Source organism: Bombus vancouverensis, chromosome 3, assembly GCF_051014615.1.
Source record: "Bombus vancouverensis nearcticus chromosome 3, iyBomVanc1_principal, whole genome shotgun sequence".
Classification (NCBI taxonomy): Eukaryota; Metazoa; Arthropoda; class Insecta; order Hymenoptera; family Apidae; genus Bombus; species Bombus vancouverensis.
The window spans coordinates 172061-199537 of record NC_134913.1 but is presented as its reverse complement, the minus strand read 5'-3'; the positions used below and the strand labels follow the sequence as shown (position 1 = coordinate 199537).

At 37.0% G+C, this 27477-nt stretch overlaps 1 protein-coding gene, 2 long non-coding RNA genes and 1 pseudogene across 5 annotated transcripts; 1 reads left to right on the top strand and 3 right to left on the bottom strand.

Annotated features, from left to right (window-relative positions):
- Positions 1 to 2203: 2203 nt before the first annotated feature.
- LOC143302460 (uncharacterized) lies at positions 2204 to 3073 on the bottom strand. Its single transcript, XM_076617183.1, has 2 exons — positions 2888 to 3073; positions 2204 to 2832 (listed from the first exon to the last, which is right to left on the bottom strand). The coding sequence occupies exon 2, from the start codon at positions 2780 to 2782 to the stop codon at positions 2204 to 2206; it is 579 nt and encodes a 192-aa protein (XP_076473298.1). The 5' UTR covers positions 2783 to 2832; positions 2888 to 3073.
- Positions 3074 to 4102: 1029 nt separating this feature from the next.
- On the bottom strand, positions 4103 to 5263 carry LOC117163037 (uncharacterized). Its single transcript, XR_004465403.2, has 2 exons — positions 5035 to 5263; positions 4103 to 4917 (listed from the first exon to the last, which is right to left on the bottom strand). It is a non-coding gene; the product is annotated as an uncharacterized LOC117163037 (long non-coding RNA).
- Positions 5264 to 15253: 9990 nt separating this feature from the next.
- LOC117163035 (carcinine transporter-like) lies at positions 15254 to 25950 on the top strand (annotated as a pseudogene). Its single transcript, XR_013057938.1, has 10 exons — positions 15254 to 15352; positions 19935 to 20195; positions 20497 to 20692; positions 21022 to 21280; positions 22318 to 22441; positions 22548 to 22653; positions 23386 to 23489; positions 23555 to 23769; positions 24165 to 24340; positions 24799 to 25950. The product of XR_013057938.1 is annotated as a carcinine transporter-like (transcript).
- On the bottom strand, positions 21130 to 22517 carry LOC117163036 (uncharacterized). Of its 2 annotated transcripts, XR_004465402.2 has the most exons (3): positions 22380 to 22517; positions 22058 to 22162; positions 21130 to 21254 (listed from the first exon to the last, which is right to left on the bottom strand). It is a non-coding gene; the product is annotated as an uncharacterized LOC117163036 (long non-coding RNA). The 2 variants fall into 2 exon arrangements; XR_013057939.1 differs by lacking the exon at positions 21130 to 21254 and having other exon boundaries at positions 22023 to 22162.
- Positions 25951 to 27477: the final 1527 nt, after the last annotated feature.

Sequence of the window (27477 nt, the reverse complement as noted above, 5' to 3'; positions counted from 1 at the left end):
GGGTCATGCCTAGGGATCGGACTGTGTCCCTGCTAGGGATTGTTGCATTGTTGATGGTGACCTGGGGGCAGGTTTGTTTTCGGAGCGTGAAGGATTTCTTTTCGTTGACTTTGAAGCCCCATTTGTGAAACCACTTTTCCATGGAGTCGAGACTTCGCTGGAGAGTGGATGAGGCTATTACCGGGTCTGCGTGGGTAGCTAATAGCGCTGTGTCGTCTGCAAATGTCGCTATTGTTATATCGTTTGATATGGGTAGGTCGGCAGTGTAGATGGTGTACAGTAGGGGTCCGAGGACACTACCTTGGGGTATGCCGGCTTCTATTGGGAATGTTGCGGAAGTGGCGTCTAGGCATTTAACCATGAATTGCCTATTGGTTAGGTAAGATTTTAGGATGGAGTAGTAGGGGTGAGGTAGGATCTTTTTAATCTTGTATAGTAGCCCTTCATGCCATACTTTGTCGAATGCCTGTTGGATGTCTAGGAAAACCGCTGAGCAATATTTTTTCTTTTCAAGTGTTTGGCTGATCGTATGAGTTAAGCGGTGGATTTGCTCTACTGTAGAATGATGTTTTCGGAAGCCGAATTGGTGACCTGGGAGTGTTTTCAAGTTCTCTAGGATTGGAAGGAGACGGTTCGTGAGCATCTTCTCGAATAGTTTGGACAGTGTAGGTAAAAGACTGATTGGGCGATAGGAGCAGGTTTCGTATATCGGTTTACCGGGTTTAGGGATGAGGGTAATCAATGAGATTTTCCAGGCCTTAGGATAGTGTTCCAGGCGAAGGATAGCATTAAAAATCGATGTGATGAGTGCTATCCCTTTTGTGGGAAGTTCCTTGATTGCTTTATTGCTTATTAGGTCGTGTCCTGCTGCTTTCTTGGGGTTTAGGCGACTGATTGTTTCTATAGTCTCTGCAGAGGAAAAGGGTTCGATAGGAGGGGACATTTGGAAGGGGGTGTGCAGGTATTCGGTAACGTCCGCGGCGGCTTTGGGGGAATGGGGTTTGAATACTTTTGACAAGTGTTTAGCGAACAGGTCGGCTTTTTCTGTAGGGCTTCGCGCCCATCCACCTTGCGGACGGCGGATAGGTGGGATTATTTGTGGGGGGCGTGTGAGTTTCCTGGAGGCCTTCCATAGTGAGTAGTTGGCGTCGGCTGTGGGGGATAAGCTGGCGAGGTATTTGTGGAAGCAGTCGTTTTTATAGATTTTTAAGGTTCTGGATAGCTTCCTAGTTGCGTTGTTAAGTTTGCGTTTGTCCTCCGGTGTTCTATGGGTCTGCCATACTCTTCTTAGTCTATGTTTTTCTGCTATTTTTTTTTAGTATGTATTGGGGATATTCTTGTTTGCTGTTAGACGGCTTTGTCGGTGTGGAGAGGCGGATTGCGTTTATTATGCTCGTGTTTAAGTATTCCGTGGCTGCTTCGATATCTTCCTTTGTTTTTAGTGGGGTGAAGGCTGAGGTTGAGTGTGTAAAGACTTCTCTGAAGAGCTGCCAGTTGGTGTGTTGGTTGTGAATGGAGCCGTTAGGTGTATTCTCGATGATTGTTGAGCTGACTGTTGCTATCACGGGAGAATGATCAGAGGAGAGATCAGCCGAGGAGTTGATCTGGACGTGTCTTGATGGGATATTTTTAGTTATGAAAAAGTCGAGAAGGTCGGGTATTTTGTTGGTGTCAGTGGGCCAGTATGTGGGTTCGTATGTGGTGAGGTAGTTGAGGTTGTTGTTTATTATGCTGTTTAAGAGGTTTTTGCCTGTTGCTGTAACCAGTCTGCTGCCCCATTGGATGTGCTTAGCGTTATAATCTCCTCCAACTATGAATCTATTGCCCAGGGTGTCCAGGAAGTTATCAAAGTCTTTTTTGGCGATGGAGTGTCTGGGAGGGCAGTATACTGCTGAGGTGGTGATTGAGCCATGACAGTCTTCTATTGCTACGTTTGTTGCTTGTAGGTAGTCTTTCTGGAATGATGGAAGTTCGTAGTGCTTAATACTTGCTTTGATTATTATTCCGGTGCCATCGTGGGCCTTTCCGCTGGAGTGTTGGGTATGGTAGAATTTGTAACCATTTATTTTCAGGTAGCTCTTGTCGGTGAAGTGGGTTTCCGATACGAGCATTACGTCGATTTGCTGGTGTTTTAAGAAGAGTTCTAGTTCAAGTTTGTGTTGCGCTAGACCGTTGGCGTTCCAGAGTGCTATGCGCCTTGGTTTTATTTTGAGTCGGGGAGTGCTAATTTTTCCACGATGAGTGTTAGTAGCGATAGCAAGTGATTTATTTGCTCTGATTGTTTCTCTATTAGCTTCTCAAGCCTTGAGGAGTTGTCTGTGTTAGGTGGGTTGGGGACACTGTTTTGGGGAAGGTTCCTTTGGCTGTTCGGGTTATTTTGGATGCCTTGTACTGCTTGTTCATAGGAGGTTGAGGTGGAGATGAATTTGGTAGGACTGGGTGTTTGGTTGGTTGAGGGGGTTGGGGTAGTCGTGAATTTCGGCGGGCTGGGTGTTTGGTTGGATACCTCTTTTGCTCTGAGCTTAGGGTACCTGTTCGTGTATAGTGTTTTATATGCTGGGCAGCCTTTGTAGTTGGCGGGGTGGTCCCCTTGGCAGTGGATGCATTTCGCTGGAGTTTCCGGTGATTTGGCGCACTGGTCAGCGGAGTGAGTGCCTGCGCATTTAACGCATCGGAAAGTATGGTTGCGGTATTTCTGCGTATGACAGTACCTTTGGCACCTTTTGCATTGCACTATTTCTTTTTTCACAAGCAGTGGTTCGAATTTTACTATTGCGTTCATTAGGCGACTGATATTGTAGATTTCCTTATTGTTTGGCTTTTGTTTTATATCTATGAAAAATAAGGATAACGGGTCTTTCGAGACTCTATGCCTTATATTACTTACGTTGATGACTTCGTGGCCGAGTTTTGAGAGTTCGTATTTGAGTTCGTCTATGTCTGCTGAGTGGTGTATGTTTCGTAGGACCACCCGGAAAGGCCTTTCCTGTTTGAGTTGGTAGGTGTGGAAGTTGGCGTTCGGGGTCCTGAGTGTCTTGGTGAGTTTTCTGTAAGCTTCTGGGTTTGTCGGCAGTATTTTTACTCTATTGTTGCTTATCTTAAGGTTATATTCCTCCTTGCTGATATCTCTCTCTAGGGACCTGGTCATTGTCTGTATGTCAATGACGTCGTCCACAAATATTGGTGGGGGAGGGGGGATTCTCTGTGAGTGTTGGTTTGGTGGCGGTTCTACGATTTCCATGGCGTCGTTTGAGGATTCCAATACGGCGAATCTGTTGTGTGTGTTTATTTGCGTTGCTGTTTCTATTTTCCTTTTCTTTGTAGTATTAGCGTCGTTAGTGCGGAGAGTTCTGCTACACTTCTGCCACGCGGGGGGTAGCACGGGGTAGCTGCGAGTCTGCTCCGGGGAGCCTGGTCGCGGTTGTTGGGCCATCATCGAGCTAGTTAATTCGGAATGAACAACTAGTCGTGAGGCTGTGAGGCTAGTATTCGGGTTGGGCTTAGGTGCGTGGGATTATCTTCTCCCTAAAGGGTCAGGGACACTTAGCTGTGTTCACTTTCGATGGTTGGGCGACACGTGTTGTTTTCGGACTACGCTGGGCACTAGAGACACGTCTGCACGCTTCGGCACTCCACAGCGAACTGAGGACTGATGAGATCACTTTGCATTTGTCTCACCACACAGACAGACGTTCAAGAATTCATTGTGAAAAGACGAGTACAAACAAGATACGTATGTCTTTCCGTTAAGCGAATGTTACAGTTTGTTTGCAAAGGCAGTTTTTAGATTATAGAATCGTAGATAGAATTTAGAGGATAGAAACTTTTAGTAGTCACTTTTAGTTTAGTAAATTCTTATCGACAATAAGCAGACTACGTTATGATACAACGATTCCAACTGAAGATTTCTATCGACATCACGAATTCGATGGCTTCCAAATTTTCTTCTCTGCAATCTCAGACGCTCAACTCGAAAGAATCTTTTAGATCCCCCGACAAACACTCGACTCAGATTATCTATTATCGTAATCTTCCTACGGGATTTTTTTTAACTGCGTTGCGTTAACGAATAACGGGATAACATCACGTTTCTCTCAACGCCTTTCAACGTTCTACAACTTTTATTCTTTGCAAATCCCTGTCTCTATATGATAAACGCTGGTTATCCGCGGAAGGAGCGAGGACAACGAAGTGTTACTCAATGATCAAAGACAGGAAGATCCTGCTACGCGATAACGTTACTAATTTCCAATTACGATATGTGTGATTACGTAACATCTGCTGTCTGCATAATGCGTTAACGATCCGCGCGTTGATCGCATAAATATAAATCGAAGGGAATGGAATCGCTCGGAACTCATGCAACTATCCGCAGGTGTTTAAAATCGTGTTTTTACACCGCCAACGTAACGTCACGCCAGTCGAATCGAAAAATTATTACTAGACAGAGAAGGTGAACAAAAAACGAGGTAAATAGGCTACCGATTGAATAATATCATAACGATCGTATCTCTGGTTTTTGCTTGTCTTTTATATTTGTTTCAAATGTATAAAATATAATCGTATCGATATCGTCCACGATTAAAGCCATCCATCCGCCATCGACGAGGAACGAACGATTATATTTTATCATTTATGCGAATCCTTCTCTTCTCTTCTTTCTCTATTTACGCCCCTCGCCTTGCTTCGTACCGCCGATGATTCACAATTCGATGCACCTGAACAGCTGGAACGTCGCAGATTTTTCCGTACGATAACAAACGTGTTTTTGATGGCCTGCTTTAAACCGTGACGATCGCCATGACGTGCATCAATTGTCGAATGATGTAGTGCGACGATACTCCTACGCAACTTCTTTTTACGCTGTTTTTTCCTCTATTTTTTCTTCCTGTGTGTTATCACATGATCATGAGATACCTGTATAGAAGATGCAAAGAGTCTGTGAAGAATTTACAGATATTTAAGATTATCATAATGTTTAAGCAAAAGCTAAGACGCAAAATATTGCTCAAGATGTAATTATGTAATATTTACTCAATTTCTAGAAGACTGTTTATATCTTGTTGTTATTCTTGATATGGAGATAAATATAGTATACTTTATTAAGACCTAGATAAAAGACTTTTTTCTCGTTTCTCTTCTCTTACTTAATCACTAAGAGTTATATAACGTTTATTCGATAATTCTGCTTCTCCTGACCTTTCCACAAATGGTTGTTTATATCTCGACATTCTTGGTACTTTTAATCAAATTTTAATAACAGTACTTTTTTATTCTATATTTTCGACTTCTTTTTTCACGTAGAATCATCCCCTTTCCGCGTGTACCACCAGTTACCAACCACCCTGTATAATTCGTAAATAGAAACGTATTCTTGTCGATAAGTATCGAAACACTTACGGAAATTTAAATGGGCTTGAACAATCATCGGGAAATTATTAAAGTCCTTATTATTAGATCTAAACACGATTTAATCGTAGAACTAAACACGTTTGTTAAATTAATCTATATATTGTATATCTACTTTTTATATATTTGTAACTCAAATTTTTCTTCTTCATATTGCGTTAAGTTGCCCCAAAAGTTTCTTTCGTTTTATATTATTTTATTGAATTACGTATGATCTATTTTGTCCCAATGAATATAATTCAATAAAATAATATAAAACAAAAAATAGTATGCGTCTATTATCTCCTTACGAGACGAAAGAAATTTCTGCGACAACCTAATATATTGTTCCATTCTTTATTCACAGAATATTTCTTTCACAGATGATTCTTCTAAATATTATGTTTTTTATTCCAATATTAGAATACGTTGGACCAAAGTGGAGGACATTCGTGGCGAATATGTCGATCGCAATATTCTTCACATTTGCAACTTGCATTCTACCCTGGATCGCCTATTATTTGGCCGACTGGAGGATGACCTGTATTGTCACCTCAGTTCCTCTTGTTCTAGCCGTAGGTACGCCATGGTTGATACCGGAAAGCGCTCGATGGCTGGTCAGCCAAGGTCAGATAGACAGGGCCATTAAAATCCTTGGTAAATTCGAGCGAATCAACGGCACCAAGGTGCCCGATGACATCTATAGACGATTCCGGGTAAATAAACCGATTACCGCAATCTTTTCCGTATTTTCTACTTTTATGATCTTTCCTGCTTTATGTGCGTTCTATAAATACCAATTTATATGCCTTTAAGCATATCATATAATCATTTTCTTTGAATAGAAGTCTAATTGGGTCTTTTACGTAATGAAAATTTGTTTACAACCTAGTAATTTTATATCTTATTCATCACCTAAATTGCCAGCGATAAATTGCTGTCAATTTCTGTTATTGTCTGTTATTGTCTATTTCTGTAATGTTATTTATTGAATTTGTATATTGTTTTTATCTTTGAAAATTTTTATACAAATAGATTAAACATTTGGAAACTGCTCAGTCTATGAATAGATCATGGCAATATTAACATTAATGTACGATATAAGGAGATAATCGACTTTCAGAGGTTTGACGTTTTATAAAGTAAAATAAAAAAATTTGCGAACGTCCAAGTAAACTATTTCGAAAGGATCGTCTCATACAAATATAACATAAACTTTCTTCCGGATTTTATCGTAATCTTTGTACACATAACAGATTCACATAAATTTGTAAAAAAACAGACAAACGACATTAACTAGTTAAAAATTTGCTAATAACAGGAAACCTGTGCCAGAATCTGCAAAGAGGAGGAAGCAGACAAAACGTACTCCGTGTTGGACCTATTTAGAACGCCACGACTACGGAATATCACGATTCTATTTATTGTTATTTGGTTCGTATCGCTATTAAACAGATATCAAATAGATTGACGTAAAATCGGAATTGTATCTTGTAAAAATCTCACGAACAGTTTTATATCTTTTGTCTAAAAATACTTCATTTCTGAAGCAAGGAATTTGCTTCTCACATGAAATATGATAGCGTGCTTTTCTTTATCATATGAAATTGTTTTACGAAATATAGGATGGCGATTTCTTTGATGTTCGATGGTCACGTACGAAACGTCGATAATTTAGGCCTGGACGTGTTTGTTACGTTCACGATTGCTGCAGCAACCGAGCTGCCTGCTGACACGTTCCTCACGCTCGTTCTTGATCGATGGGGCAGAAGATGGCTGGCGTGTGGTTCCCTCGTCATTTCTGGTATCTTCAGCATCTGGGCTTTTGCCGTTTCCAATAGTTCGTACATTTCGTTTTTATATATTCACCCTTCTATATTACTGATCAATCTTCTAAATAACCTAAGTCGATAATTCTGACTTAATCAGACGAATATTTTTCATTCGTATAACATTGTGCTTTTTGAAAGGAAGAAAATGTATATTTTGGAATATTTATAACATGCAAATGCTTGTAGATTATTTGCTACATTGCTAGAATAGTTTCCAAGCCCTATCATGTATCCGTTGTATAGATATTTTATTTCCCCTTCTACTGCTTTGATCATAAGATCGCTTCGTATTTCCGCATATATCAAAGGGCGTTGGCAATAGTCCTCAAAATGATGGGCTTCAGCGCTCCAGCAGTGTTATATGGCTTTCAGTAGCCGTAATCCATAATACAATCCCTTAGATTCAAATTGGCTAGATTAACGTTTTATAGATAAGAAGCTTATTGCTTGTGCTTAGCTTAGAGCTAAGCACACTTATATTAAGCTTAGCAAATGCTTGTATCAACTATTGCAGACAACCAGACAAATTACAGACAGATAAAATAATTTCTTCCCTTTTTATTCCTTAAAATTTTCTAAAATTATTTCATGAAAAATTAGAATTAAAAACTAATGCTAAAATTTTTTTTCAGGTATATATACAGCTTCTCTGGCAATTCTCGGTAGATTTTGGATAAACATTTCATACAATATCGGTCTCCAATATGCGGCTGAAGTATTACCAACTGTGGTTAGAGCTCAAGGTGTAGCTTTGATACATATAATGGGATACGTTGCTAGTATCCTCGCACCCTTCGTAGTCTATCTCAATGTTGTGTCCTCGTTCCTACCTCTTCTTGTGCTGGACACACTCGGAATTATGGGCGGTCTTCTGACTCTCTTTTTGCCGGAAACATTGAATAAGGATCTTCCGCAGACGCTGCAGGACAGCGAGGATTTTGGAAAAGATCAGAAGATGTGGGATGTACCTTATATCGGAAGGTAAAATCACATAAAGGAACTTTCGGTCTCCTTTTTTCAAAGATATTCACAGATCTTCAAGCTCGAAGTTCAAGATTCTCAAGCATTCTGTTAGATCTACATCTTCGTATGCTTTCGTATTACTTTCTTCTTAAAATCTGTTAAATCTCTCAAAAGAAAACTGGACTATCTTCTTTCTTCAAATGCTTTTTAAATCTTTTGAACAGAAGAGAAGGATCGAGTTGGGAAGTTATTCAAATCTTTAAGCGATTGGATTCAATATTTTTAAACGCAATGTTTTGACAGGAAACGCGAGGACGAGGAGACACCACCGGTCGCCATGTTCCGATCATTTTCTAGATGCAGTGCGATGAATTCGATGAGAGCGTCGCTTCGCGGTGAACCTTTAAGGAGTAGCATGCTACGGAGATCGAGTATAAAATCGAGGAAAAGCGAAAACTCGATCACAGGGGTCGAAAGGCTGTAGCGAAACGTTCACCACGAAGTACAATATTTGTCGCGTTGATCTCGAGCAAAGAATCTTTAGTCTTCCAAAAACGTGCAATACATGTATTAGAGTAAGACAAGTTACTGAATCCAGGAATCTTAAATTCCACCGTCATTAATATTCATTATCACAAAACAGCGGATTCTTATGCAATTATGGGTGATTCGAAGATACGAAAATTTATAGAATGCGTATGACGCAAAATTTTGTAAAATATCCAAAAGTACAGCACTATCGATGATATTTAATGGATAGAAACATACTTTTGCCCAAGTCCTTTCGATTGTATCAAATCTTTCAATTGCATTATTGTATCCACGAAAATATGCATTTGCATAAAGATCCGCAATGCAATTATCATCGCAATTTTTCATCAACAATGATTGATTAAAAATTCAATCATTAGGCGAGCGAATAAAAATTAGAGTAAGAACGTAGGTTAAAATAATAGTCGTAAATTGTCGTGGGTAGTTAATGTTAAAAATTAGTACTTTCCTTTGTTATAAAAGTTCCTGAAATTGTTCGTACAAAAGCTCCATCTTATAGAATATAGTGCAATAATCGTTATACTAGTAAAATAATAACATCATAAATATACAAAATATATTAACGAGATGAAAATAATATGGACAACGTGGTGTATGGCCACGAGTTTTGTACATATGTACGTGTAAGTATTTGTAGATCGATTAGCAATCGCAGAGACCTCGTGCGCATGTCACGCGACGAGATAGCGCGATTATTTTTATTATGATGTAAATCGTTCTTAGATGTTTTGTAATAAAACTTGCCAGTAAAACCTTCCCTGGATTCTGCTAATAGTTCTTCACCACTTGTTCCTTAGTCGATTGAATTAACGATACAAATAAGTATGAGATTATCTTAGGAAATCTCATTAATATTTTTGTCGACATCTGCGACGTAAAAGCGGGGTAATAATATTTTGAAGTTTTGACGACGCGTTGCTTACTATAGATATTGTCTGTACAGGATTCATCAATTTTTAAAGAGCCTAGTCTCGCCGAGATGGAGATAATCCTCTTTAAAGCTGAACGTTTTAACACGTAATTCCACTAGCAAGCCATTGCAAAAATGATATTTCGATTAATGATGGAAAATCGCTTTTGAAGACAGAAAAATCTTCTTCGAAGGAAAAATTTGACCTAAATCTTTCGAATAAAATTAACGTAAAATCTGTGTTACGCCACGAGGCTTACCACAGGCTGTATTTTCTAACCGTCGCTCGCGGCCCTACAGTGTCGCAGGCAGACCGCCCTATCTGCCCGTCGGATCATATACAATGTATCGACGAGAGTGTGACATCAATCACATCTCAACCTACGACGACGGTCGACTTTCGAACACTTTTGGACACATCACCACCTTATCATCATAGCATACACCAAGACTGTGACGCACCTTAGTCCACATCAGAGATAGGATATGGACCCCCGACCTTTGGACACTTTTGGATACATCACCACCTTATCATCATAACATACACCAAGGCTGTGATGCACCTCAGTCCACATCAGAGATAGGATATGGACCCCCGACCTTCGGACACTTTCTACATCATAACCTACACCTAGCCCCTCAACATCCTAAAACCAAAACGTATATAAACCGAGACTTCACCCAGCTCGGGCAGTTCTTGTTCCTCTTCTAGTTGCTGTACTCATACAACCCCTATTCTCCGGTTCGGTGTTATTTTGTAAGTGTGAACATTTATAATAAAGTTTTATAAAGGAAAATAAGTAGTTGGGTTACGACTCAGCCTTCTTACTACCACCCAAGTACCAACTTTACGTGACAAGAGCATAGTTGTTGCCAAGCAGCGAGCTCTAGAAACGTCGATTTTTGACCGTTACGTTTTTCACGCAAGAAGAGGCATACGTGATCATAGGCGCGAGCGGTGGCGTGACCCGAGCATAGTGGGGGTCATCTTCCAAATGAGACAAAGGAATAATCGAAGGGGATCAGTTCCTTCTGACGAGTCAAACGTGACACTTCGACAAATCTGACGAGCAAACGAATTTATCTAGAGATATCGTAAAGTCGAGTCAAATTTCTGTAACATATTCATCATATTATTGTAAAATATATCATTCTATGTTAACCTGTTAATACAGTGTTACTTTCATTAAACCACCTCTGTTATCTTAACCGAAACAGGGAAACGACTATTTCGCGGCGTCGATTAACATAGTCGTCGCGAGAATTTACGCCTCTCGCTGACGCGTCCTCGCGACCGCATCTCTCCGCGAACGGTCGTACCAACTGTAACAAAGCATTTAGTGACAAATTTAATATCTTTCTCCATAATCTCCATAAATCTGCAATACCCTTCCTTTGTATTTGTGTGCGTTATTGAATTGAATAAGACACCGATATAACAAGTTATAAATTACAGTTTATTCCAACAACGTCTCTCCGCAAACGGTCGTAACAATCTGTATATAAAATCGATAATTTCAGCATTCAACATGCTGTATATTATAATGCCAAGTTCACGTTATGTTCATAAAGAGTACAGAGATAATCTTCCAAGAAATTTCTCCCGAGAAGTGCTTGAAATCTCTTCTTGGAGAATCTTAGAAATGCGCGAAGAATATTCCAATTTCAGAGTGTTTCGAGAAATATCGTCGAGCTACAAATACCTGGAATTCGAATCGCAGCGAGTATTCGACGTATGCGTGGAAGTTGTTCGTGCTGTTACAGTGGAGAAACATGTTTTTGTTTTTACGGAGGTACAATTCAAGACTAATTGTAGATGTAACGCGATTTAAAGCTATAATAAGCGTGGAAAAACCATTCGCGATCGGCCAATTACTTTTTCCACTGTCAATTTATTAATTACGATTGCTTCTGAAAGTTTTCCTACGCGTAACTGCTAAACGAGAATTTTCCCATAGATCCCAAAAATTTCGTACACTTACTTTGCCATACCAGCTACCACAAGCAACCAAGAAAATATCGATGTCTTAATTTTCGCAACTTTCAGACATTCTTGAAATTTAGATAAATACAAATACAAATGCAAAACAATGCCGTTATAGATAAATACAAAAATTTCGAAGTTTTCCGCTTCTCAGAGAAATTTTGCTTGCATGTGTACGCAGTGCTCAGAAACTCGGCAGATTTAAGCCTAAAAGGATTAAAATTCGATGAAAAGATTACGAGATAATAAACTTCAAAGTCGATTACCACGGAAGTTTACATCGTGTGAAAGATTAAAAGGAATATTCTGACGAGCAGCTCTTAATAGTTTCAGCGTCTAATCCTCTAAAAACGTGACATTAATTGTTCGTGCCAAAGAGGCAGCTACGAATTGCAAAATATCGCGAGAATTCGATCTCGACGGGCGTAGAAAAGGCAGGGGCAGGAGAACAAAAGAGGATAACGTCTCAGATTTAAAAATGCGCTTGTCACATGATTTTTAAAACTTGTTTTTTTCGGTATCTAAAGCACACTTACAAACACGATTTTTTTTTTAATTCGGTGAGCCGCGGAGAGCTGAATACGACTTTCGTATGGAAAGTCACGAAGGTACGATACGTTATATTTTTGCGAACTACTTACTTCATCTAGTCGGTTTTTTTCTTCTTTTTTCTTGAAGGAACGCATGGTTCCATATCGCTCTCTTTCTCTTCTTCTTCTTCAATGTAATTTTCACGTAGGAGACTTATCCGCCTCAAGTACGTATTATAATCTTTTATTGTAGACCATCGACGAAATGATTCTTCTCGATACCGTTTAGTAGCATCGTTATGGAAAATTCTTCTCTCTTCTCATTTTAATTCCCTTAACAGTCAATGGAATCCGATGCTATGCGCACAGCTACGTACATGCAGTGCTATATCATCTCTACTCCATAAATATCGTTCACTGCCCCAATGTTAAGGTTCAACATACGAGAGTTCGCGACCTTTATCGTAGTTTCTGTCGCTAATTAATATTAACGTGATGCAATCTGAAGCGACGAGTAATGAATATGCCCCTCTAGCGTGACGAGTTATCAATCATACATATTACGAGACGATTGTACCATTGTCTATTATGAGTGGGATTAGTAGATGAAAAGATGATTTAACGTGGCGATTTTTATGATTGTAAATATTGACATCTTTTGACGCCGATTTGTATGTTTTTTTAATATTAATATAGAGTGGAATAGATACACCATTGGGGATTAAATGTTTTTAATCTTTCGTTTCTAAGCTTTAATTAATTACGTTTCAGAGTTACTCGAATGAACTATATCTTAAAGAATAAAATTCGAGTTTGATTATGCGTTCGTAAAAATTGGATTAAATTTGAGTTATTGCCACTTGAAGACACTTCGTTACAATAATCATTGTAAATAAAATTAAGAAGTTAAATAAAACTAGGAACATTATATTTGTCTACGATTTTTTACATTTCTGCGAGACGCACATGTTTCATTGCTAACGAAATAATTAAGTTTATTATAAAATATGAAGGTAAATACGCTTCGTATTAGCAAGTTAATTTTCGAAAGCTAAATGTAGATATTATTATTTGAATGTCATAAATACCCGATACAACAAGTACATACATAAAGTGACACACACGTGTGTATTTATGAGTTTTTAATTGCCTTCTACGAGTTTACGAATTATAAAATTTTATAATTACAAATTACACACTCGAATGATAGATTATTTAAATATTTAAATACGTGTAATAAAATTTCGATTTATTCGATAAATATTATGTTCAGATAAACTCTCCGTTTTGTCTACTTTTCATATCTTTTGGAATCTTGTTAAAAAATAATGAAAAATGGGGTTCGTTATAAATTCATGATTTAGTTAACGATGTTCAAGGACGTTTAATCTGAAGGATCAGAAGGAAAATCACGATCGTTACGAGACAACGTGAGAAAATTTAATGCCACAGATTGTCTGAAATCAGCCATAATCGCATTGTTACTTACTGAGCGATTCTTAGATCCTTTAGTTCTGTTTGTTTTGCCGACGAAACACGTATAACATAATCTGTTACCGATACTAGGTGATAAATGAACAATAAGGAAGTGAAACTGGTAAATTCCATGAAGGAATACATTATCAGTTTGGAAAAGATAGATGATCAAGATAGATCACGATCATTATGTATTAGTGTGGCAAAATGAAGACTGAAATATTTGTACAATATTACAGTAAATAATTAATAACAGACTTCGTGTTAATAAAATGATAAAAAATATTAAATTTAGGTTTAATATTTTAAGCATTTAAAAAAGATGGAACAGAAAACTGTGATAGGTTTGATCTTTGAGTATTAGATGGTACGATAAGTATCGTTTTCGAAAAAAGAGTATTAATAAATGTAAAGCATTTTAAAAATGAAAATTTTCCATTAGCAAATTTCTCGTCTCTTCTAGTCAGAAATTAAAATTGAATGAACTGTTTTTGGGTAATATTATGGAATTCTCTTTAGTTACGTGTTTATAATACATAACAGAAATGTATCTATTATTCAAGATCCATCGTTCTACTGTTATGGAAACCATAAGCGAACACAGATTTCCCTCAGTCCGACCTCTACACAGTCAGTGAAAGCATTTTCATACAACAAAGTAAAGATAAAAAATTTTCCTTCGACGACGCAATGCGATTCCAGTCACGTTGCTTAATGATCTATCAAGGTAGACAGGATTCTTGAGGAACCAATGTAATTACGTGACTACGATCATAATTTTTCTAAGGTCTCTGTACCCATAAACAATATTGTGATCCCGCTTGTTATTTAATATAATTACTTATATCTAGTTATATTTAGTTATTAAATATTAGCATGATTTACTATATGTAATTCAGTAAATCGGTACAAGATCTAAAGAAAATATTTCTTACGTATGATTTTGACGAACTTTGTGTAAAAATCTATAAAACTAGAAGTTGCTTAGTTTATATACAAATAAAGAAAAGCATCGTTTATATCGTCGAGATATCACATTTATATCATTTTAAAAATAAAAATTCTTCATCAAAGCGAAGAACATTTTCATAAAAAATTACGAACAGAATATCTCGATTCTACAATCTACTGTAAACAAGATAAGTATCGATAATGAATAAATCTTGACATTGAATTTTATTCAAAAAGTTTTATTCAAAAGTGATATCAAATAATCCGTAATGACATTTATTACTCCAATCATATCAGTCAACTACTACCTACCGCGTAATACGCGATCGATTTTCAAACGCACCCTCTCCGCCCCCCCCCCACCCAAATAGAGTTTCCAGTGTAATTCTGTTATTCTTGAATCTTCGGCTTGTTTTTCATTTTTTAGCTCACTTTAAAATTTCTTCTGGCTTCAATTGTGCTACGATTTAAAGTTTTCCGTGTATACGTTTAGGACGTTACTGCGTGCGGAAATAGTACAGAAGGCCTCTAATTATACCGTCTACAATACTATTTATAGACTTTGAACCATATAGTACGTAAGTATGTAATTGTATATCTGTCGTGGTTCATTTTATCCTTTTCTGTTGCGTGAACCAGCGGTTAGGAGCGACACTAAATCAAGTAGGAATGAAACTCGTTGAAACAACGCTAGACATGGTAACGGATCCATGACTGTGCTTCTGTTATTATCAACGCCAGTAACGGTTAAACCTATTGCATGTGTGTAAGTTGGAAGTTACGTACATAACTTATGCACACCCGTTGTGTGTTTCGCGATCCCATATTTTTTTTAATATGAATTTTATGAAACTTTTTGTTCGATAATTAATGTGCCATATTACATCCGTCACATTCAATGTTATATGGTGTAATTTCTTCAGTTGTGGTGTTATGTAAGTTACGAGGTCATTCCTGTGTTTGGACATGTGTTTGGAATGTAGTGTGTATCTTTCTCTTCGTATGTACATAGTGAGTAGAGACTGTCTGTCTTTCGCTAGAAGAATATTCTGCATATAGTTATTTACTGTTCTTGATATTTGATTTTGGAAATTTAATTTTCGCTTTGTTTGTATCTTCGAGCGTAAGGTGAAATTTGTACAGACATATCTAGTAATTTGTTAATCGTACTGTTCGAAATTATTGTGTGTGTGAATATTTCGGTGAATATAAACTACGAAAACCTGTCCTTGATTTTTTATGGTAACAAAGCAGTCTTTTCAGAAGAAACAATATTCATAAATCAGTCCCTTCGCAAAAAGCTAATTCTACGAATCTTGTTAGAAGAAACCGGTTGACGAAACTACGTGTCCCTTCAGGAGAGGTCTAATTTATAGAGGTAGCTTGCAAGAAAAAACCAATCTCACAAAAAGCTTGAGCATTCTTAATTAATCCTCTTTAGAATTCAATTACATTTATGCCTTTTGTAAATATTAATTCTAAAATAACGATGCTAACATTTCTAACCTACAGAGTATCAACAAATAACATAACGCAATTCCCCATTTCAATTAAATATGAAAAATATACTAGAGTCGATCCAAGATCAAACCCGGTAAAACAAACGACAAATTTACCTGAAAAATCCACTGAATTCGTTTCAATACATCCGTTATTTAAATTGCAAAAATCAGTTGTGTTTCAACGTCAATTTTTAACACCGTCCATATATCGCAATTTTAGTACGCGACAAGACGACAATACAATTCATTTCAACACCATTGAAAAGTATGGCTGGCTTCGGACAACCGGTTTCCGGCGTGGCGCCACTATGCTTTGGAGAAACAAGGAAATACATATGCATGCACCTTGCTTTTTGTGAGACAGAAGAACTCTGTGTCTCTGTTCTACCAACGTCGCTGTTGCGACGATTTGCCGCAAACCTAAATGGAGTTCGATCAATGGCAACGCGAGCACGTGGTCCTCGATGTTCGCGATCGGAAAATCGAGTTTTCCAAACTATTTCTAGTTTCGCCGGTTCCACTGTCAATCAACGTTTCTTCCTTTGGTTCCGTTTCTCTTCGATTCTCTCCTTTTTTATTGGCAAACACGTGTCACCGAGTATCGTGTTCGTCTTCGCTAAGCAAGCTTCTATATCAGCGATACGCGAGCCGGTTTCCCCTTCATATTTGTACAAGACTTCGTTTTTCTCCTCTCTTTTCGAATAAGAAAATCCTATCGTTGTTTAACTAACAATTGCATTTCTTTAAATGGAAATGTGGTCGTGTCTCCTTTATATTTTCAATTAGCCAGGGAATTTAGGTTTATTGCCGTGGAAACTTGATCGGTCGTTTACGTAAGGATCTGCGACTCTGCTTCATCTTCGAGGAAAATTTCATCGAATACAATCGTTTCACTCAATGATTGGATCAGTCGAAAGGGAGATTTCGTGACTGCCTGTATAAATATTGATCATAGTGTCTCTTGAAGGGAAGCTGTACCAATCTTGTTGATTTAACTACTGATCCTACTTTATCCTCGAGAAAAATTACTTACTTTGATTGTTTGACCATTAATTTTAGCGTTTCTTCGAGGGAAACAGTGTTGATCGCTCGAGTCTGCTTCTTTCTCAAGGTAAATTGTATTTACTATTTACTCGATCAGCTATTTTATTTTCTTTTCCCGGAGAAACCTTGTTTCTCGCCTGTTTGACCATCCGCGCTATTTCTTATTTGAGATAAACTGCAGCGATTATTCGTGTAATCAACAAATCTACTTTTTCTTTCTTTACGAAGGAAATCCTGTGTTTAACGAAATCTCGCTTGTTTAGTCATTGATTCCGCTAACTTTTCCAAATAAATCGTCAATCATTCGCTCGATTGTCAATTCTAATTTTGCTTCGAAGCAAACTGCGTTGATTATTCGTATAACCTTTTTAATAGAAACTGTTTTTCGCCTATTTTATCGCCAATTTCCTTTTCGAAATAACATGTATTAATTATTCGTTTGATCGCAAATTTTATTTTATTTTATTTCTATTTCTATTTCGTTTTATCATCGATTTTCCGCCGTCTTCAAAGAAACCCACGTGAATTACTTTAATTGCTTTTTCAAACTAATTTTATTTCTTTACTTTTAAATTAAGAAGCAGCAACGAAAATGCTACAATAACGGAAAAATTCTTCGGTTATCTCCACAAAGAACACGAAGGTATCGAACTTAGTGTATTGAGACATTTTGTTCGTTGGAAGTTAGTCGACGACATTTGGAACGGAAAGATACATTTGACATGATTTAGTGTGACGTTGAGAGAGAAAAATGGTTTGATCGAGGGTGCCCTTAATTGCTAATTTCATAACTTGCTGTTAATCGATCTGACAGTGATATTAGTGGATGTGGTTGGTAGTGCCTGATTAATCGTGATCGATATTTTGAACAAAGAGCAACGAGAAACGATCAGTTTGGAGTTTCACTTTGACGTCGTGAGACTATCGTTAATTAGACATAGAAGAATCGTTTGGTGACAGGTAAGGGTTTCAACTTCTGTATTCATTTCCTTCTATAGACTGAATTTAATTTTTCGCTTTGATGATCGTTTATAAAAGAGAAGCGATAATTATTAGTTCTGCCTAAGAATGTTACTAATAAATTAGGAAAAAGAAATTTTGATTGGATTCTTGATAATGAGTGAAAATTAATTTAAAAGATTGTATTTGGAATTTTGAGAATCGATCAAGTCCTCAGTTTCAGTGCAATGTAACGTTATCAGTCGCGTGAGTTTGGCTCATATGTGATTTATGTGCAAGCTAAATGTTTCCAACAAATTGTAGCATATTGATTTCTCAAAGTCCTGTATCAAATGTCTTGTAATTATAAGCAATTGTTTCGTTTGGACGATCAAGGGTAATATACTCTATTTTTGATTTTAAAAATGCCGCCATTTGTGTAGACGTACACACGCAAGTATTTATTATGTAGACACGATGGCTCGTAGACACGAACGTTTCTCGTTGTCGTATTTTCCAAACAGGTCAGTTATTTCGAGCACTCGACCACTTTCTCGCTCCTGACAATGACATTAGTCATTCTAATCGATGTCTCGAAATCGATGGTTTTTCTGTCAGCTGTTTCGTTTCCGTGTTTATTCTATATGATAATATTGTTTCACGTATTCGCTTAAATTTAATTGGCAAATGATTAATTTCCTTGAATCCATTTTCAAGTAAACATATCAGTTTAACCTTTTGCTCTATCTGATACGAAAATGAACAATTTGATATAAAAATTTTGCGAAAGATCGATATATTATTTTACTTTTAACTTGGAAATCGTTCTTTTAATTTTTCAATATCTAATTAACCACCTCAGTCCCTAAGACCGTCTGTTTTAACGAATGGTAAATAATCAAATAATTGCGTTGATACATCAGAAGTACCATCTTCTTATATCCCTGATATTAGTGTTAAAACAGGTTTGAAAAACCTTCAATTATTTCATTTATTCTTAGCCTTCGATGGCTTAAAATTTTCTCGGTTATTTTCCAATAAAGTTCAATATATTGATCGAAAACTTAGTTTAGTTAAGCACTGTAACCGGAAGTCACCCTTAAGTCGCCGGGTAAGAGGATTACGAGTAATAAACAAACAATATTAATCAGAAAATTATTCCATTCAATTTTTCTCCTGCATTTAATTAAATATGACAGAGTCAACAAACTTTCCTTCTGTTCTTCTATCTCATTTGCAAATCTATAATATCGATATCCAAACGATAACTCGAACACCATTAACCAGCACTCGAGGCTATTTCTTTCGTCGAAACTTTCCTCAGACATGTAGATATCACGTTGACATCGCCGCGTATACCGAATCAGCCCTTTTTAAAGATGAATTCAATTCAATTTGAACGAGTCGCGTGTCACGATTCATTTGACTCCCGGCACAGTAATTGGCCGGCACTCGAGCAAACACTTACACTTAATTTAACGTTTAACCGAATCGAAAACAAAGCGAACAGTTGCCGGACTTCGCTCGTTCTTTCAGTTCATTTCCGAACGTCTTTCGATCAGCATATCGGGTCTCCTCTTTCATTTCCGTTGCCTTTCAAAACCTAAAATCATAATTGAGACTTTGCTGCTCGAACTATGGAAGGGGAAAACGTGAATGACGGGTAAGATTGTTCCTGCGTTCTGTCAAAAAATAATTTCCTGTTTGTGGGAGAGGAAAGGAGCATTGTAATTGGTATCACAGAATGTGAAACATCAAAGGAACTGCCGAATGACATTTATTTCAAAGACTAGAAGACTGAAAACTTTGTTATACGACTTTTATACTGCTACGCCTGGAAATCAAGGATGGATTCTGTTTCAGCGAAATGAAGGACGAGAAGAGTAACTCTATATTGCCCACTGAAGCGACTCGATTGAGACCAAGATTGGAAAGTTTCGATGATGTTCTGCCGTATGTCGGTGACTACGGGAGATATCAATGGCTGTTGTTATTGTCGTTACTACCTTATGGCGCGACGTACGCGTTTCTGTATTTCTCGCAATTTTTCATTACGATTATTCCCACGGAACACTGGTGCAGGATAGACGAATTAGTAAACTCGAATTTCACCGAAGAAGAGAGGTAAGTATGTATAATGAAGGAAAGAAAGAAAAGGAGATATACGTAGCAACGAAAGCTCCTTTAAACTTTGAACGATATTTTTGATTGTTCGTAGAAAGTGACTTTCAAATATTGTGAAAAATATGCGAGATATCGCGATTTCTGGAATTTCTCGAATTTTCGAACATTTCGAAAATTATTAGAAAATATTGTAGAAAAATTTCACGATAAGATACAAGATATTTTTGGATTACTCTGTCTGGACTTTGGTTCTTATTTTAATAATTAAAATGATCAATCATCTATCGTATGGGGTGTTTAGGATTAAGATAGCGATTCCAGTGACGAACGTTTATCCTTATTACGAACAATGTCAACGGAAGTACGTAAACTTCACAGAGCTGTTGAAGAGCGATAAGAGCCTGAGCTCATCGGGCTTCCAAACAAACAAAACGATAAAATGTACTGAATGAGAGTATAATTTTACGCAGATTCCATATCCTAGTATAGGAACTGAGGTGAAGTATTCACATCGTTGTCTGAATCGCATGCTTCGAAATTCTTACACTTCTGCTGCGTTCTTTGGGTCATTTCCGATCTACTCTAACCTTGTTATAGTAAATTTCTTAAGTTTAAAGAAAGTATAAGACGATAATTGTTAGTACGGATAATTCCTCGTTCCGATTTTACGCGAACGTTTTTTTCAGAGCATAAAGAACTCTTTCACTCATCGAACTGCGAGCAGAATCGAGATATAAAAATTCGAAGACCGCAGCAGGATTAAAATTATATTCTGAAAAATATGAATCTGGTTTTTCGCTGACTAACTCTTAACCTTGGTGATTAGCTAGATTGGGTATGCGACCGAGAATACCTCGTATCAACGGCGCAGGCCATCTTCTTCTGCGGATCCATCATCGGTGGTTTCCTAGTCGGTTGGATCGCCGATCACAAGGGTCGTATCCCAGCTTTAATGTTCTGCAATGGTATCGCCCTTTTTGCCTCCATTTTCACTGCCAGCGCAAATAGTTTTTGGTCATTCGCCGTCTGTAGGTTTCTCACTGGACTGGCGTTCGATAACTGTATCAACATTCCTCTGATTATCGGTAAGCCTTCTACGAAGTAGAAAGTGCGAGAGGTTCGACCGATAAGCCAATGTTTCAGTCACGCGAGAGATAACGTTAGTATGAAGTCAATGTTTCTATTACGTGAAAGATGATGTTGCGTGAGAAATTTTTGATGAATTGTTCCTCGAAGATAATTTTGACGTTGCTGTACTCGATTGAACTATACGGTTCGAGTTCTTGATTCAAGAGCTTTTGCCACCACCAGAGATGAATATATTGATTTTGTTATTGTTAAAGATCGTTTCATCGATTTTCATGTCGTCGAGGATAGTTATATCTTGATATTCTTAAATCGAGTTATACAAGATGGTTGGTAACTGGTGGTACAAGCGGAAAAAAGTCGAAAATATAGAATACAAATTTTTTTTTTAATTCTTCCATCGAGACAACGATCTACAGTGAGATCCGTTATAACGAGACGCGATAAAGTGCACGCGTATCGAGCGAAAATTCAAAGTCGATTTTCTCGAAAACAAAGCCTCGAACGAAAAATTTTTATTCTATATTTTCGACTTCTTTTTTCGCGTAGAATCACCCCCTTTCCGCTTGTACCACCAGTTACCAACCACTCTGTATATTCGTTCGAAATGAAAATTATCACAAAATTTTCAACACGTAATTCGTTTAAATACGTTAGAAGCAAAACACGTGCATTATGTAGCGCTTTTTGTTATACGGACCAGCTCAAACTCGGAACATTCACGTTTGCAGAGTAAACGGATTAATTTAAAATCGGAATTATATTTATAATCTTACAATTATCCTACAATTATGTTGATGGTATCGTTCATTCGGCTCGTCATCAATTGCTCCATATTAATAATAACCGGTTTCACTCGATAAATCTTCCATGTTCTATTACTGCAACATAAAGAATAATCGTCGTTAAGTATCTTGATATAATAATCAGTTATTCCGAGAGTCATCGACGATCAATTATCCCGCAGTGCTCAAATATATGGCTGTTTCGAAACGAACGTTGGTCGTGAATATCGCCTTTGGCGTATATTTCGCAGTGGCCAGTACAATTTTACCATGGATAGCCTATTATATCGCGAACTGGAGATATTTTACTTACGTTACTGCCATACCGCTGTTATCTGTCGCTATCACACCGTGGATTCTTCCCGAGAGCGCCCGGTAAGTAAACTCCTAATCGTTCGATTATTCGAATTCTCAACTTGCGCTTTGAGATTTATGCAAATTTACTTATCGATCCATATCACTCGTATTTGCTCTGTTCAAGCTGGTACGTTTCCAACGGGATGATGGACAAGGTTGTTGAGAAACTACGGAGTATAGCTAGGATCAATCGCAGAAATCCAGACTCGCGTATTTGCGATATATTCGTCGTAAGTTCGATCAAATAGAATTCTAGAAAGCTTACGCGAAATCATACGGTACAGTACTTGAATCTGTGCTGACAGATATATTTGATTCATGTCGAAAACACACAGACTCGCGAATGTATTTTAACATGCATAGACAGGTTTTAAAAATGAAACGCGATGAAAAATGAAATATGAAATGAAACTTGACTGTCGCGATTCCATTGTGGTATTATATCGATCTCGTACAAAATTTGAAATAAATCTGGGAATTTATATAGAAATTATAAAATATTTACAATTTACAAGTACAATCGGGGATAAAAATAAGCTGCTATAGTTAATGGAAATAGATGTGAAGAAAGTATAATCAAATTAGTATCAGCCTCATATACTTGAGTTTTATTTATTATATTTCCTTCTAATAATATGCAGATAGTTCAGCAAATGATTGAAATGAATTTTTACATTTTCTCCACTAATCCACTTAGTTTTGTTCCCGACTGTATTTCGGATCAGAAAAGTATTTAATCAACCAACCACCCATTATATTAATAAATCTCGATATCAAAAGCCATGCCGACTAATTCCATAAAACAGAATGCAAAGTGCCACTGTTCGTGCTATCTATTAATGACGAATAAAATGAAAATAAAATTTCTTTTCAGTGTGTTATGAATTTTGAACTGTGTAAGGGCTAAAGGCACGACTCGTATTATATCTTTCGTTAATTATTCTCGAAATAAATTCTTGCAGAGTAACATGGAGGCACCGGACAAAATTCAAGAATCAGCGACGCTGCTCGATCTGTTCAAAACGCCACGGTTGGCGAGAAACACTATTCTTCTAGTTGCATTCTGGCAAGTATAAGATACGAGTTCATGTTGCGAGAAAACCTTCATAAATAACCGATACAATCTTGTAGGTGTTTCACCCTGATCTCGTTCGACGGTCACGTGTATTCATTAAAACTTATCCAGAGCTCGGTGTTCGTGTCGTTCTCGATCGCCTGTGCCACAGAACTTCCAGCTGGGTTATTACTCGCCCTGTTGCTCGACCGATGGGGTCGTAGATTCTGCGGATTTCTCACGATAGCAATGACCTGTGTACTCAGTATCGCTGAACTTATGCTGCATTCCAGTAAATATATCGATCTGTTTATTAAAGTAAAATTAAAACGATTATAATGACGTATTATTGAGAAAAATCTGAAATTAAGTTGATGATGAATGTAAAAGAATTTTGGCAACTTCGAAGGTATTAATCTTGGAAAATAATTATTTTGATGGAACTAGAATTTAGGAATTATTAGGAATCAATTTAGTGGCGAAATTGAAAGAGGTGTGCACATTTTAGAAGCAATAATTTTCTATATGTTGGTTTTCTAGAATTTGGAGATTTATAGAAGTTTAAAGTTTGTGTGAAATTTTAATTTTATTTTGATTAAGCTTCGATCGGACTATATTTTTAATTAAACTTACAATCAAGTATTGTGTACCCAGGATTAATTTTGTATTTTTTAATTTATTCCCCAGTGCTCGCGAAATTAGTAATGTCAATATTGTCGCGATTCTGTCTGAACATGGCAGCCAATATTCGTCTTCAGTATGCAGCAGAACTTCTGCCCACGCCAGTCAGATCGCAGGGCGTATCTTTCATTCATATTTTCGGAATAGTTGCACACTCTTTGGCGCCATATATCACTGACTCGGTAAATAAATATTTATACTACTATTGTTGTTACAACATTTTTGAAACACCGCTAAGTACATCCACGTTCAACTTCTCTTTAATTTATTCCAAAAGATACAATAAGCGCTATTAGAAATTATGAAAAAGTTCTCATGTAAATTTTCTCATGAAAATGTAAAATAGTTTTTTTCTTACCTTAAAACAAGTTGTTTCCTGAAGAAGTTAAATATTATAAAAATCTGATCAAAATATTTCTCACTTTCTAGAAAGCCCGTTTTGGAAGTTGCAACCAACGCTTTTCTTTAACTGGTCTTTAATCAAAAAATTGAAATTTAAAATAAAAAGTGATGGAATAACTTAAGATATGAAACTATATTGGTTGAAACTTTCTAATGAAACTTTTTAAATGAGAAATACTTTGACCAGATTTTCATGGTATTTAACCTTTTCTCATATAAATTAATATTTGTTCATTAGGCTGCAATTTGGGAGGGATTTCCAATGCTCATTATCAGCACGGTGTCCTTTTTTGGCGCTGCACTGGTTTTGTTCCTGCCGGAAACTGTCGGCCAGAATCTTCCTCAGACTATCAAGCAAGGCGAAGAATTCGGAAGGGACCAACATTTCTGGTCGTTGCCTTGCTACCATAAGACACACTTCAATGGACATCAACACTATCACTCCTGTGAACGATAATTATCTGATTTTTAATAATAATTCAATTAAAAAACACGAAGGAGGATTCGTGTTTTTTTAGAAGTAACAATATTACAAGCGGATCAGTCTGACGATTTTTGTACGAGAAAAAATCGGAACATATTATTTTTCTATTCTCCTACATTAATTTTTATTTTTATCGTTTACGTTTAAGAATTTGTAAGCCTTAATTCCAAAAAGAGCGAGCAAGTTAATGGAAAAATTTCACTTAACTATTCGCGTTAATTTCTTCGGTTTAACTTTTGGGAAATGCTTCGTTAGCTTCGGGAATATTCCAACGATTCGTTTTACGTACAAAATAAGCATGATAAATATTACATCACGGTAATGAAAACTATTGGCGTAATACCTAAGATAAAGATGCAGAGACATTCTTAGAATTTCTAATGACACCTTTATAGATTTCTCGTTTAATATCGCTATTACATTTGAATCACTTTTACCTAACGGTGTCACATAGTCTCGTTGGAAATTTGTCAAATTCCTTAAAGTGGTCACTGAAAATTTTCCTAAATTTCCAAGAATTTATTTATCACGAGGTAAAGAAAATGTGTATTAGAAAGATGAGATCGAAGGTTTACCATTTTTTCAATTATGGCGAACGCAATATGTAATCAATGAAAATTTTATATTTTCACGTTGAAAGTTTCTTCAGATAATTATTATCCAGATGATAACTAACTCTTACGAATTAATGCGTGTCTGTAGGATAATCCGGTAGACTTGATCCGCTTTTTATATCGAAAGTTGAGCAATCGGTGACGCGTTCTTATACACCGAACCGCGAAAAGCAAAATTTCATATGATCTCACCAATTTCGAATGTCAGTCAAATCAGTCAAATAATAAGTTCGCGTTAATATACACGTTCGATTTTTGAAAAGCTTGTTCAATTTAATAAGAGTCTTGGTAACAGGCTTATGTCTTTAGACCTAATTGGTTGTTTTCATTTACAAGTACCTCGTGTTAAAGTACTCATAAAATGACATTAAAATCAGAAAACTAATAACTGAAAGATTATCATTTTTCCTCTGTGGTAGTTTACATATAACATAATGCAACTAACATGTCACGATTAATGCAAAATAGATAAATTACTAATATAGACATTTTTTTAGTAATTTGTATAATCGTGAAACGAATTGGACTTTCTAAAGGCAAATATTAAAGGAAACATGGAATTGATGCCAAATCTATCACAAATATTATTTATACTACTTATTTGCGCAGTTTGAAGCGAATCAAATTGATGAAGGTTTCTTTGTTACATGTTAATTTACATTTTAAAAGACATAACAGGCACGCTAATTAGTTTGCTTAAGATACTTTCGAGATACCAAGTTAGACGCGTTTCCATGAAATCATATCAATTTTACGATGATATTTTTCTATCAAGCATGCAATTATAACCGTATCGTTGATTAGTGCATACAATTATCCATGTACATTCGTCTTTCCGAGTACCGCGCTTCAATATTGCTAATTTCAAATTCGTACATTAATGTTCGTAAATGCTTGAAAATGCCATATAACTGTATCAGCTTCTGTTAAAAGCATTTTATAGTAAAATCTCTATAAATTTGTAATATTTTTTAGACAATTTGAATTCATTATATTATACATCATACATTCTAGTCATTTCTAATTAAGTTACTTTTGCGATGTTTAATTACATTTTATGTATATTCTTATAACTCTCTATGTTACGGCGCGTACGATGGTCCGTGCGCCGTCTGGAACTTTATACTATATACTGATCTACTACATACTATATACTATAAACTGAATCCTTTGACGTAATCTTAATAGCTTGAAGGAATCTCTAACCCTGTAAGTGTTTTCGGTTTATGGATGGTCCTTAGAACAATGCTTAGGTTTATTGCGCACTCTTACAAATAACGGAGAAAGCGGGTAGTTATTTTTCCAATAAACAATGTCACCCACGAGCCACGTTGGTAGGAGGCTTCCTCCTCCTATCTTCATTCATTAACGTTGGCTATAATCAATGGGCACCCTCACTTTCCTAACGAAAAGTGTGAACAACGAATCCGCGTTCTTCGTTCAGAAAGCACACCCACACTGAGATTTCCTCTCGTGGCGGTACACGAGAACGCAAATCTCACCACTCGAAACCAACTAGTGTCGGACGACGGCAGCGCAGTGGTTAGCGCCATAGAGTACAAACGTTCGGATCCCGGGTTCAAATCCCGGCGCCTCATACTTTTCCAAAGTCCGATTTTTCTTCCACGACATCTAAATAAGACGGAAATACAGCAGTACTACACCCCGGCAAGCGACATCTACAGCCAGCAGGCTACAATTATCACGGATATATGAAGGAAGACGGAGAAAAAGAAGAAAAAAAGTGTGTTTCGTCCAGAGCCTGCTAGTGGACTCATCAGTAAGGCTTACCTAGCAGGCTCATGCCTTAGACACAATG

Bases quoted from the DNA above. Each gene is read 5' to 3' on its own strand.
- LOC143302460 (XM_076617183.1), bottom strand. From the start codon at position 2,782: ATGAACGCAATAGTAAAATTCGAACCACTGCTTGTGAAAAAAGAAATA.